The sequence below is a fragment of the Myiozetetes cayanensis genome, unplaced genomic scaffold, assembly GCF_022539395.1.
Source record: "Myiozetetes cayanensis isolate MyiCay16 unplaced genomic scaffold, myiCay2020 scf1, whole genome shotgun sequence".
In the NCBI taxonomy this organism is placed as follows: domain Eukaryota; kingdom Metazoa; phylum Chordata; class Aves; order Passeriformes; family Tyrannidae; genus Myiozetetes; species Myiozetetes cayanensis.
In genome coordinates this window covers 102044756-102058837 of record NW_026086604.1, presented here as the reverse complement: position 1 = coordinate 102058837, position 14082 = coordinate 102044756, and the positions used below count along the sequence as shown (strand labels likewise).

General features: G+C 37.9%; 1 protein-coding gene across 2 annotated transcripts in view; it reads right to left on the bottom strand.

Annotated features, from left to right (window-relative positions):
• Positions 1-2771: 2771 nt before the first annotated feature.
• The window catches only part of PDCD6IP (programmed cell death 6 interacting protein), a 33507-nt gene continuing 22196 nt past the window's right edge, over positions 2772-14082 (bottom strand). For both annotated transcript variants that reach the window (XM_050331838.1, XM_050331847.1), the window contains exons 12-18: positions 13218-13387; positions 12225-12473; positions 10779-10913; positions 9839-9933; positions 6745-6874; positions 6166-6371; positions 2772-5379 (exon numbers count right to left, since the gene is read on the bottom strand). In XM_050331838.1, coding sequence (XP_050187795.1) covers positions 5211-5379; positions 6166-6371; positions 6745-6874; positions 9839-9933; positions 10779-10913; positions 12225-12473; positions 13218-13387 — 1154 coding nt within the window. In that variant the 3' untranslated portion in view covers positions 2772-5210. The remainder of the gene's footprint in view (positions 5380-6165; positions 6372-6744; positions 6875-9838; positions 9934-10778; positions 10914-12224; positions 12474-13217; positions 13388-14082) is intronic.

Here is a 14082-nt window from a genome sequence, read left to right as displayed (position 1 = left end):
ACAATGCCGCTTGTCCCCAACAATAACAAAGACATATTTGCAGAGTGAGCCCAGGCCAGGCTGTGTCATGGGGCAAAGGTTACTTGAAATCAAAGATGCTTCAAGTGGGAGGACAAAAGCTACTTGACAAGGCAGATTTCCAGAACAAGACTAGTCTGGCCTTTATCACAGGACAGCGGTTACTTGAGATCACAGGGCAGAGGCTGCTTGAGAACAAAGGTTAGTTGAGGTGATGGGTTACGTGAGGTCAGAACACAGAGGTTATGCTGGGTCAAAAGTCACTTGAAGACAAAGGTTACTCAAGGTTAAAGGATTCTTGAGGTCACAGGGCCAAAGTTAATCTATGCCAAATGTTACTCAAGGTCAGAGGACAGAGGGTAGTTGCGGTCAAAGGTTACTTCCAGTCAAAGGTTACTTCCTGTCAAAGGTTAATTGAGACCACAGGTTTGTCAAGGTCAAATGTTAATTGAGGTCACAAGGCAGAGGATCCTCAAGGTCAAGGGCTACTTGAGGTCAAAGGATAGAATGTTCCTGAATGTCAAGGTTCTCATGGTCAGAGGACAAGTCACTCTAGGATAAAGGCTGATGCCAGGGCCCAGTCTCTAGAGCATTTTTGACACCTGTCAGCTGCCAACATGCACAACACATGCTCACGAGCAGGGGCCAAGGCCAGCTGGGCTGCAGGGCCCACACCATGTGCTTTCTCACCACCTCGGCCTCCAAGCAGGGGAGCTGCAGGGAGCTGCCTGCTGGGAACAGCCGTTCCACTGCCCTGCCTGCCCAACTACACACCACGCTTGGCTGGAAAAAGCTCTGCTTGGAACAGGCTGCCTTCACACCAGCGAACACTCCAGCAGCTTACCAGCACTGAGAACTCCAGTTCTCAGCACTCCAGAATTCAGGAATGCTTTACCTTAGAAGTGGAAATGCAGACAGGTGTCACCATGCAGAACTGCTGAAGAGATTAAAGGTGAAAGGGCAGAGGAGATTGACAGCGGTAATTTGTGGTGAAGCCATGGTGCTGACTTTGCAATGGCAGTCATCTTTTCATGCTTTAGAGTCAGCAGTTTTTCTTTACAACCTGGTTAATAAAACTGGTGGCCAGCTCCTCACAAGGATGTAGAAATATTACTCAAAAAAAAAGGAAAAAAAGAAAGCACGATACAACAATGGAGATACAGTTGAGAGTATTGGGAACTCTTATACTGAATTATGGGAATTAGATGCAAGGTTAAAGTCATCATTTCAAATTAACACTAAATGTAAGCTTGCCAGTAAAAGTTACTATAGTTCCAAATTTGAAACCCAACCAGAAAAATGTCAATACAATTATAATTTTTGAAACATTATTACTTTTTTTAATCTAGCAGTACTATCATGACAAACAGGTCACTTTAAAAAAAATATAAACACTAGTTCAAATATACCTTTCAAAAGTCACAGTAAACCTAAAAAGTTAGCATGTAACACTAGTCAAACGCAACAAAACCAATCTAAAATCCTCCCCGTAAACAGTACTAAAAAAGCAATTTGGGTGGTGGTGTGCTGTAATAGCTCATTTTTTCAAGTGCTGAAACTTTAAAAAGTTTCTTGTAAACGTAATGAATTCTTGAAAATTCAGGCAGCTTCATTCAACCAGAACTCAAACCCACAATTGGTCAGCTTTGTCTATTTTAATGTTCTGTCAGGATAAATACATGCCAGAAAACAGCTTCTGAGATGCAGGTCACCTCAGAACCAAACACATTTTAGTAGCAAACAAGAGCACCGCCCAGCTAATGCAGAGAAGAAATTCGCTTTCCAAAGAATTTGTGATTTTCAGCTGACAACAGGTGAGGTTTTGCTGAATGTCAAGTTCTTACAACGCCTCAAAGTACTTTGAAATAGCAAAGGCCTACAGTCAGTTTAATTGAAACTAGATGCCACAAATCAGCCCTAAAAAGCATGTAAAATAATCCTTCATCCCATTTGGGATGACAGTAAAAGAATTATCATTAGCTGGCAATGTCAAATTAGTAGTCAGACAAAGAAGTTGCTTTTTCACATGGACTGAAACCAAACTAAAAAAGAAAATAAAATAATGGAAAGACCTACTAGCCCTGCAATAGTTTGGTATTTCATTCATGATCTGCAATTTGTTTGCTTCCTAAAACCTACTTTTCTCATTAATTGCATTGAAAGCTTTTATGAAAGACAAAATAAATGCTTTACCTAAAGTCTCCGAAAGGATGTAATTGTAAACTTGTCTCTCCACACAGCATGCATAATAATCATAGTATGATAGAGTCTTTTTCTTATTTTAAAAAAAAAAAAAAAAATCAACTTCTTGGAGTGCCCACAGGGACCATTTATCTGCTGTTAAAGTTAGATGCCCCTACAATCCCTTAATTATCTTGCTACCCAATGCTTTAATACACACACTGCTGTGAGTCTCACGAAATCCAGCCTAATATATAAGTTCACAAAAACCAAACTTTGAATCCAAGTTTCTGAAGGCACCACCTTACCTTTTCCTCCTCACTTAATCAAGAAGAGAAATATACTCCATCATCTTCGGAAATAAACAACACAACCACCAGGATCTGAACCTGGCTGTTATTGCAGAGCAGTTGCTGCACCATAAAGCACCTGCGCACACACAGGCGAATTCATGCCGTAGTCGCTACACCTTCACCACAGCACAAACATTCTTAGGGGCCCGTAACTTATTTCCACCCCTTCCAAAATAACACTTGTCTGAAGCCAAAGGACTCAAGAGAAACGCCATGAAATCAGGTTTTCTAACTGATTTTTTTAATAAACTATAGAAGAACAAGATAACATTTCAACCCAAGTCATGACAGTTGCATGCTTAAAAGCAGATACATAACATGTCTCTGGATTTTTCGGTTCTCTTCAGGAAGAAAAAAAAAAAAGGAGAAAAACTGAAAGCTGAACACAATGCATAGATTTCTACACATATTCAAATAATAGCAGACTAAAGCAAGCAAAAACACAACTGGAAAAAATGTTTTGACAGTGATTCCAGATCGATAAAATTTTAAAAAAGGAAATTTCAGTTCTAAGAATCTTTACGCTGAACCAAGTTACGTTTTTACACAGCAGGAAAATAAGTTTTATCCATTGAGGCACTAGAGACAAAACTTACTTCCACAATAGCTCAAATGCATCTACTGTGTGAAATGAAAAACCTACAGGCCATAGCATACTAAAAATTTAGAATTTAAAAGGTTGCATTAGACTTGCACTTGCTCACATTGACACAGTGAAATCAGTGGAAAACTACTGTTTTTTCAGTTAGAATAAAATAAGGTTCTGATTGTTATTTCCAAACAGTTATCTTCCTAGCTTTATCTCATTGTCCTCGCTTGCCTCTTCTGTATTCTCATCAGGGAAAAAAAAATGGAGAGGTTCTTGTGCCACCCCATTCAACAATGTCTATAAAGAAATGCAAAGCACCTGTCCTTGTGCACAGTTTTATCCACGGTGATGCAGTCTCTTACTTCAGCACATTCCCCACATCACTGAGCTTCTACAGGCTTAATAAATTTGTTTAGAATTAGATACTCATGCTCTATAAGGAATGCTTATTTCTACCTTTCGATTCGCATTTTCTATGGGTGTTAGGGAGTATTAAAGACAAGGAGTCTTCACACAGTAACTGGAGTGATCACACAGCAAGAGGAACTTGAGACAGAAAGAAAGGAGCTCATATGGATATGAATGCCGCTTTCTTTATGAGGAAGAATATTAATGATCCAGCGAGGTTTCCACCCAGATGCTACAATAACTGGCACCTCTAAACACCTACATTAAAATATACCTCGATATCTTAATCAGGCACTTAAATAGAAAAACAAAGGAATAACACTGAACATGGGGTACTGGGGTAGCTATTCTGTAAGGCCAGAACATCTCGTATGAAGCACTCAGAAAATTAACTGTCCCACAGAATCAAGTAACTGATATCAGGGGCTAAATGAATGGAGAGTCCCTCACTAGACAAGCCTGTTTTAAAAATAAAGACTGATAAATGGTTAGCAAATATTTGGTAGAAGCCATTAACCCCAAACTTAGATTCTTCACTATCTTATGTAAAATGTAGTGCAAGGCTATTAATCCCTTGAGAAGATGGATCCAAAAGTAAACATTCAATGTGCTTTAATTTACAAGATTTTCTTTTTCCCCACAAAAAAAAAAAAAGTTTCTCCACTGATAACAAGCTCCCTGAGGGAATACATCAATTTTTTCAAGGGAAAAAAAGCAATCATTTAAAAACAGAATCTGCAAAGCTCCAACAATCAATAGTTGCTCTGTTTTGAACCATAACACATTTCTCATCAACATTTCTTTGGAAAACACAAGTTAGAACAACCATTCACTGGTCCTGTAAAAGAACCCTGACCTCCCTTATTTTAAGTAGTATCCTGGAAATGACAGTAATCGTTCTTTAAAAATGGTAATGTATGTATTTTAGTTAAATACACTCCAAAGTTAGAGGAAAACTCCACCTGCAAGACTTTGTCTACCAACACTTAAATGGTTAATTACAGATTCTGTCACAAAAATACAGAATCAAGGAAAAGAGGTGGAAATTCAATTGTAAGGCTAAACTCTTAAGAAGTTATTTATGTTATGGAAGTTAAGGGACAAATGAAACAATCTACAGACACACAAAACACCATTTTTATCGTAATGAAAATGCCAAGTGTTTAAACCATTCTCAAGTAATTTATTTCTTTTTACTGATGATTTACAAGGCCTTGATTATTAGACAAAATAGCATATTTTAACTAAACTAAAAAAAAATACAAACCAATAGAGTATAGAAGGAAATGCTATATGGTTCTGTAGAATATATCACACCCAGTGCACACACTGTCTCATTTTTCTTATCTGAACATGTTTGTCACTTACAGGATTTTTCAAACAAATATTTTGGTCTAACCAACATGTAGTGTACAGTTTCAGACTGTTGAATTAGGCTCTAATTCTGGCATTAGTCTACAGCCTAAACCACTGCAGTAGATCTTTCGAAGAGTTTAGTATAATCAAAAACTGATCTAGACATTTTGGAGCAGTTAACAAGAGACAGGAGTTACAGCTGCATACAGTTCAGTATGGTACATTAATTGAAGCTAGAAGTTTTAGTATGCTTATTGCCAATTTCTCCCGAATTTTAAAACAAGCAGAGCTTCTTTGCAGATACATTATTGCTGAGGGTAATAAGGCTGTTGAGGGTAAGGGTATCCAGGTTGTTGAGGTGGCGGATATGGTGCTTGTCCAGGGGTTTGATACATAGGTGAGGGTGCATATGGCAGATTATACTGACCATACATGTATGGATTATAGCCCATTGGCATCGGCATCTGGCAGTACCTGCATGAGGGGGAAATAAAAGCATACATGAGTTGTGAAACACTGACGATGTCAATCTGCAGAAACAACTCAAAAGACATGCAGTCTCCATAAATGTTTTCTTCACATTTTCCTTTGAGTGCAGCAGGAAATGTGGTAACTTTCAAGGAGCAAACGTGAAATCAATTACAGTGTGTGGAACAGAAATACAGGTAGAAGGTCACGTAAAGGCAACTTGCTGGAACTAGATCTGATCTAAATTGATTCTCTTCTGTTTAATAACACTGTGCATATTTTAACATTTGCTGAGCCTGCTACTGAAGGAGAGAGCAGCTGCCTTCAATTCCTTGGGATAACACCAAGAAGATGGAAAAACCCATCAGAAGAAAGTACACTACTCAATCAGAATTTTCTGTATATTTTTCATCAAATTAAACATGATATTAAGATTTGAAAAATTAGATATGCCAACACTTTTGAGATAAACACCACAAACTGGTTAAGCAAGGGTTGGCAACAGTCAAGAAACCACAGTTAAGGAACTGCAGTCTTACCTTCCCTCTCCTTTAAAAAAAGCTGTAAAAACTTAAAATGAACCCTCCCACAAAAGGTACCAGCGAATGATTCCTACAAGAGTTACATGATTAAAACTGAAATTAAAAACATCTTGCCTCAAACACTAAACATATCTTCAACTGTAACAATAACTAATTTTAAAATGTCACACACTCATTTTAAAATGTCAAGAAAAAAGTGCTTTTAAATAACAGGATAATGAAAAACTGCTTAGGTACTCCCATAGCTTACCCTGGGTAACCGGGATAAGTTGGGTAAGGAGGTCCCTGTGCCTGTGAAGGTGCAGTGCTTGCTGCAGGTGCACTGGCTCCTGGAGTAGGAACAGGAGCAGCAGCAGGAGCTGCAGGTGCTCCAGCGGGTGCTGATGCAGAAGAGGAACTGCTTGTCTCAGAAATCACTGGTGGTGGTGGCCGTGCTGGTGGCTGTGGTTTAGTCCCCTAACAAGAGAAAGTGAATTAAGTTGGAGCTTCTTTATACATAAAGTCTTGGAATCAAAAGCTGTGGTTATATGATTATTAGTTGATTTTTATTTTCATTTTAAACATTCTATATTTAGTCTATACAGATAATAATGCAAAGCATCTAAAAGACAATAAGCTTTTCATTTCAAATCTATAAATTATTAACACCGATAATACACACAATACACCCCTCTGCAAAGTCCTTAATTTTGCCCTTTATTTCACTTCAACACACTTCCAACTACATCAATATATTAAGGAGTGATATACACAAATTACAGATAAGCATAGAGTTCTAACAGTATGGACTTTCTACTTTCAACCCACTAATTCCATAGCATATATTTACCACCATGGTTCTTGGTGCTGGAGTAGGAGTCGATGCCGCTGGCTTACTTCCTCCTGCTGATGTGGTCTGGTACGTAGGCAGGGGAATAGAGGGAGCACTGGGTTCCCTAGCAATGCTTTGCTGCAAATCTCTATTAAAAACAAACCAGCAAACATACAGCTTAGTTTAAGAATTGTTTGTTATGGGCTTCAGCAAGTTAAGCCAAAAAGATGCAACAGAGTAAATCTAGTATTTAAAGCATGATCGCTGACCTAGTTCAAACTAAATCTGGAGTCTAAATCACTTCCACAGAAACCATCCTCCAGCCAACCCTCTGATTAACTGTTACATTTATTTTCAATAATGTCTTTATGTTCTAACTCAATACTAGGTATAGATCACAGAATTAGCCAAAAGCCTCGTGAACAGAAAGTATAGAATTATCAGAACATTTAGCAACTTGGAAGACCCAAGGAAACCTCAAGTCTATGGAAAAAGATAACACGAAAGTTAAAAAAAAGGTGCACGTGAAAAACTACAGAATCATTTACATCTGAGTAAGTGTAACTATGAAAAAAAACCCTGGAAAAAACTTGAATGGCTCAGCATATGAGCTTTCAAGTTCTCTATTCTGTTACCTCTGGTGTTGGAATAAGCCTTGGTAAGTTACTTTTCATATCTTACTTTGGTTAAGATACTAGAAGGCTTTGGTGTCATGTTGTACTACAAGCTGCCATTTGACAGCATAATTTTACACTCAGCATGTCACGAAAATTCAAGGAAGAAGTTCTAAGAATGCAAATCTCAATGCAAAGACTCAATATTTGAGATGGGGTAGATTCTTCAGAGAGACTTAAAGAAGCACTTAAAATTTCAGACAATTTTGCATAAAAATATCAGTGAGCAGTATGTAACAGCTAGAACCTGATAGCTGGCACTCTGAAACAGAAGACAGAGGAGACTGGCGAAGGTATACAGTCTAGTTAGCAACAAAATACAGGATACTATTATAATGGCCAGTCTTCACGAGTGAAGATCCGGGGAAGGTCTTTCCACCTTCCAGCCTGCGCATTGGATTTTTTAGGTGAGACACAGTGTGCGCGGAACTGAGCCCACCCTTTAATCCTAAGGTTCATCTGCCGGGGCCAAGCGAGCTTGGACGGTGGCAGCGAGGTCCTTAGGACGTAGGTGGGTTGCCTTTAAGGGCTAACGAGCCCCACCTGCCCAGGAGTGGCCCTGACCGGGAACCGAACCCGGGTCTCAGCGGTGATAGCGCGGCGCCCTTACCACTAGACCACCAGGGGCTCCAGGATACTATTACATAGCAGCAAAAGATGAGCTCCAAAGAAGAACAAAACTGGCCACTTTTGCAGAAACTTTGTAGAAAAACCCAAGACTGAAATAAAAACTCCAAGAAAACTGTCCTCATCATTACCCTGACAGCAAAAAGGAATGATGAGGACAAAGCTAAAAATACTATCTTGATATTCTGTTACATATGTGTATTTATATCTGAAACTATTTCTTGCAGATAGTGAAATAAATATTGAACACTGTATTATACAGAAACTAAAAACCCAAAATCTAATATCTGAGATGGCACAAGGGATGTAAGGAGTAATTTGCAATGCGATTTTAAAAGACAAGACCAATGCCTTACAGAACATGTGTGCCTTTCAGAGTGAAGTATATTTTGACCACAGAGTGACCAAATGCATTAAACATGAAGCTTAAAACACTATTACAACTGATCCTCCAGTGGGCAATCATTATGGTGGAGGGGAAAAAAACCCAACACTGAAGTTCTAAATGAGAAACTCCCTAAACAAATGTATTTCCACTAAGATGCAACCCACAGTCAATATTTTTGTTGTAGTTGGGACAGAAGGGGGCAGGGAGAAGAGGCAAAACGTACATTTTATTCCCTCAAACCGTGGATTGGGTGCATTAAGAAACACATTTTGTAGAAGCACACTACACATATCCCAATTGTGATCACTGCCCTCAACTGTGACTGGGTTTCACGTAAGTGAACAGTTAACACATGAGGCAGTAAAAGATATCATGGAAAGACTCAGCTGAATGTTGTCAACACTAATCCTACAGCTTTAACACTGAACATTAACATACTCACATCATGGAGATGTGAGATATTCAGACCTAGGCCTTGGTTAGGTAGCCTACAGCTTCCAAATTATGTAAATCTACGAAGCCAAAGAGAGGCAAAAGGGTTTGGAACTAAGAATTCATTTACAAGCCCGAATGAAAAAGAACAGTTCTACAGAGGATCAAGTTAGGAAAGGTAAAAATTGAGGCCTGAGCATCCCATTCATGTCATGGTACATACACAGAACAACTGCAGTTTCACCAGTTAAAATTTTAGTAACAACTAGCTCTTTTTATAAAAGGCCATGTGCTTTGCTATGAGTAAAAGGCAAACCTTTTCAGTTATGCTTTCCTCGTAAGAGGAGAGCCCAAAAATCACACCTGAAACACACTACACTAGGTCAGATCGCATACAGGGGACAACAACAAAGTTTTCCTCATGTGAAGCACAAAATCTGCTGCTCTCCCCAGCAGTGTAGGCAACCCACATATCTAAACAATGATAAAAAACCAGACCAGGCAAGATCAGACTACAGAGCAGAAGTGGAATACCAGTGTAGAACAGTTTTCCCCCGTCACACTGGGCATGTGGAAGGCAATCATTTGATGAAGCATTTATCTAATTTCTCAAACTAAAATGACAGCAGGAGCAGGGTGCAGAAATCTTTCCTCAAAGGAAAGAATAAAATCAAATGACTAAAACATGCATGCCAAAAAAGCCCAAGAGTGAAATCATAACATGAAACAGATTCACGCTGAACTGCACACAGGAAAACCACAGCGCACTTCAAAGGAGATTTTCCTATTTATTTCTCCTGTCATTTCTCTTGTTTTTGAGGGGAGAGAAGAGCAGGGTTAGCATTAAAGCAAAGAAGAGTTGATAGCCTTACCATACCTGTTCTTCCTTCTCATTTCATCAAGTACCATAATAAACATATCCCCAAAGACTAATTTCTGATAAATACTTAACCATTACTGCAATGCTTAAAACAAAGCACTGAAATCTTACTTGAGCAGTTCATCTCTTTCAGTCTTGCGAGCAAAGACAATATCACTGCACTTGTTCTGGAATTTCAGCAGGATTTCTGTCAGCTCATTGTAAAACTAGTAAAGAAAAAAAACAAAAATCCGAGTTCAATCAACACCTTCAGATTCCATGCTAGTGTACTTCTACATATCGATCCAGTTATGAGTATTGTATTATTACAGTGCCAAGGACTTGCCATTCCAATAGTTTTCTAGTGCATTCTATTAAGCTTTTCAAAACCAAAATTAGTCAGCTGTTGCCCATCCCTGTAACATCATACTGGTTGTGGGGTTCCATGTGTGTGTGTATGTGTGTGTAAATATAAAAATAGTTTAGGACAACTACAAAAATGTATTGAAACCAGAAAAAAACTAGATCACTTCTGATGATGAATTATTTATTTTTGTAAAGGATATTTTTTTATTTTTCTTTTAATTTTACTGCTCTCAGTTCCATGCATTTCATCTGTATTGATATCTCAGAGGTTGGGGTTTTTTCCCTCTAGTGAGCTATCAATAAACCAGGAAAAATACTTAATACAGAAGCAGTAAGACACCTTCCAGAAGCCCCTCATGTATGCAGTAACAACATATAAAACACAAATTTGATAAGGTGATTGAATACCATGGGAGAGCAGATGAATCCATTTCTTAGATAAAATGCCTCATCTGGATCCTTCAACATCCTTTACTCAGCTCTAATTAACAACTTTACCTATTGCTCAGAAAAGGAACAAAGAAGCACTTCACAGCTGTTGAAACAATCAAAATTCAAGCAACTCGCTTCAGTAGTAAAATCCTCAAAAATGTACGTCTCAGCTAGCAGATCTCCAAAGTCTATTATTGGTTTTGATTTACATCTCATTGTGTATATTAAAAAAAAAACACAACCAATCCTTCCAATCCCTTAAGCATCACCATACCTTTGTGCCTTCTTTTAAATTGGCTACAAGTTCCACAAAGTTGTCATTTGCTATAGCCAAGTTCTTTAAAACTTCTTCTCTTAAATTAGATTCGTTGTTTGACTGTTTCATCTTTGAAAAATCTTGATGTGCATTCTTGAAAGAAGAAAAAAAATAAGCAATGAAAACAATGCAAGCTAGTTCCATGCAAGATTCTGTGTGTTTTATTTTCTTTTTCCTCTTATTCATTACTTCTGTTTTCGCCAATACCTGCTTTTCCTCACCTTCCATCCACTCACCGTACTTCATTACTTGTCATCTGCCAAGCACAGTGGCTATTATAATGTATATTCCAGAACTATACATATTTTAACTCACTGGCAGCAGATACCAGGTAATTATCTGTTCTGTTGTGGGCTGCCTTCAATAATTCTGAAGCTCATCCTGCAGACTCTCTTTCAGAGGCTGTACTAATTAGGCTCTCTCCTGTACTAGCCTCCATTGATATTCACAAAATCATACTGAGAGGTAGTATTTTTAACAAGTATTACTTCAAATTTGGTTGACATTGGCAAGCTATTAGAAGGACAGGGAAGAGAAAACTCACAAAAGGATCACCTACCTACATCTCATTTCTTTTGGGAAAATAAACCAAGAGGCAAACTTAAAAAGACTACTCCAGCTGCCTGAAGCAGACCAACTTGAACTCCAGGACATTCAAAAATTAAAGTAATATCCATCAAGATGTATTAAGTATACTGTGTTAAAAGATAGTCAAATATAAAATCCTTGACAAACGTGGTGCACATGGTCATTTAAAAATAATTTTTCCCTATTAAAAAAAACCTTCATCATTACTTAAGCTGCTATTGTCATTTCTCCAAGCACTAAGACTCTGTTTTGCTAGATGTTTCAGGTACCTGCCTCTAGTGTTACTGACAAATTAAGACTGAATTTATAAATAAACTTTGGGAAATTCCATTAAGTTTTACTTTGATGAGTTTTGCAGATGCTAGAAGTCAAGTACATTGTACACACCAATTAGGAATAAACCAAAATGTACTTCAGAGACCCAAAATGTCTTCTAGTAGACAGTAAGGACAGGTCTCCTATTATACCAGATAGAAGTATGAACGAAGGGTAAAGCCAAAACAAACCCAAAAACTTTTAAACACTCCAGTTAAGCTTCTTTCAAGGACAAAATCCTCTGCAGAACTGGACCAAGAAAAGGTCCAAGAGAATTTACACTGGAGCTCTGGGAGAATCTACTAAAATTTCCCATTTCTTTTCAGTGAACACAGACATTCCTGTACTTTTCAGTGATCAAGGAGTAAAGGAGTATTAATGCAATGACACACAAACAAGCAAAAGAGAGTAGAAAGCAAAGTGAGATTTCTAAAGTACTACGAAGGTAGAAGTACCATTGCTCTTAGTCTAAGAGGATGGAAAACATGCGAAGTGTTGTACCTGAATGTTTTTGAGAAGTTCTTCCTGCTTTTTTAGGGACTCTTGCACTTTCTGTGTGTAACTCCCATAAATTCTGTCCAACTCAGTCACAGAGATAGCCTCCTCATTTATAGCACCATCCTGCGCAAGTGCAGTAAGGAATTTGCTTGTCATGTCAAAATTTACAGATTTCAGATCATTTTCCAGTTGTTCTCTCTCCTTCTTAACTTCATCCAGACTGGCCAGCAAAGTTCTTAAGACATTAACAACCTAGGCAATAAAAATTGTCAGAAGTTAGCAGGTTGAGAGGAATTATTACAGAAGGATACCCTACTACTTGTTTCCATCTTGCATTCCTCACTGTCCTGCATGACTATTCGTTTATGAATGTGTTTAAGATCACAAACCAGGACAAAATACAACAAAGAAAAGATCTTCAAACATTTCTCTAAGCTATATTCTCATCTAGAGGTTTGCTTTCACTAATAGTGTTGAATTACCACAAAATGTTTAATTCTTTCCTAAGCTGATCAGATACCTTCAAACAGGATATTCTAAAATGGCAGTCAAAACCAATGACTTCAAATCACTATGAGAAAAAAAAAAATATTGCTGTAGATGAGCTGTTAATTTCTTGGAAATCAAGTTGGTGAAATCAGTTAGTACTTTAAAATACTGAGCTGTGTCTTACATTGCTTGCCTGTCCCAAGAACCCAAACACTACAGCCCACCTCCACACATAACAAAAATATTCAAAGATTGCTCCATTTATAACAGTCAACTAGTCTTACTGTCCATGGCAACTGACTCCGTTCACACTAAATGTAACAAAATATACTCAAGTGGATTTTAAACATAAAGACAACTTCCTTTCCAAATGTTAGCTACCTCCTGTACCAATTGTGACAGAAATAAGAGCAACTAAGGATCAGCTTTCACACCAATTCATGTAAGTTTATTTTGTCAGACGAGTAGCACTTCTTTTCAGAATAGAGACAAATTTCCATGCTTTACCTCATTTCCCTGTAATGTTTTTGCTGGGTTGGCAGAAGGAATGGCTGCGTTGAGTTCTGCCTCTGGCTTACACAGAAGTGCAATCGTATCCCGGTGAGACTGATAGCGCTCTTTAACCTGCCCATCTGCTTGCATAGCTTTAGTCATAATATTGTGGTAATTGGCTCCCTCTGGGGATGGGGGGGACAAAAAAGAGTGTTTTTATATCATTTCTAAACTTGTTTTTATCCAAGTCTTGCACCTGAGCAGTTTTCATGTTTCATATATTTTTATGAGCCTGTACATTTATAAAGTTATTTACTAACACTTATATACAAAACTTAAGCTTCCAAGTTATGTTTTAAATAGCGTATAAACAAGGCACCTATAGTAATTCTTCAGTGAAGCACACAAAGCAAATAAATGAACAATGCTTTGAACTACATTCCAGATTTAAATCCCTGTAACTTGGCTAAACTGAGGCAGGGGTACCAGTTCCTTATTAGCTTCAAAAAAACTACATATATTAAGCACACATAAAACATGCTACAGTGATGCTGCTGGGGGGAAAAAAAACTAAAACAAAACTCCACATTAAAGGGACAAAAACACATTGATGGGGAAAAAAAAAATAAAGATGTTAATATACAAAATAAAATACACTGAAGTATTTAAGAGGTAATTGAAACCAGATCCTTAGGACAGTCTTCTTTCACTACATATTCTTTCTGAAACTTTAGCAAGTGTGTACATGCCAAGGGTGAAAAAGAAGCAGCAAATCCCCCCCTATCACATCTCTCTACTCCAGATAATGGCACAGACTGCAATAAGAATATTTTGGCATAACCTCTCTTAAAATTATATTTGTATATTTAAAGATAATACC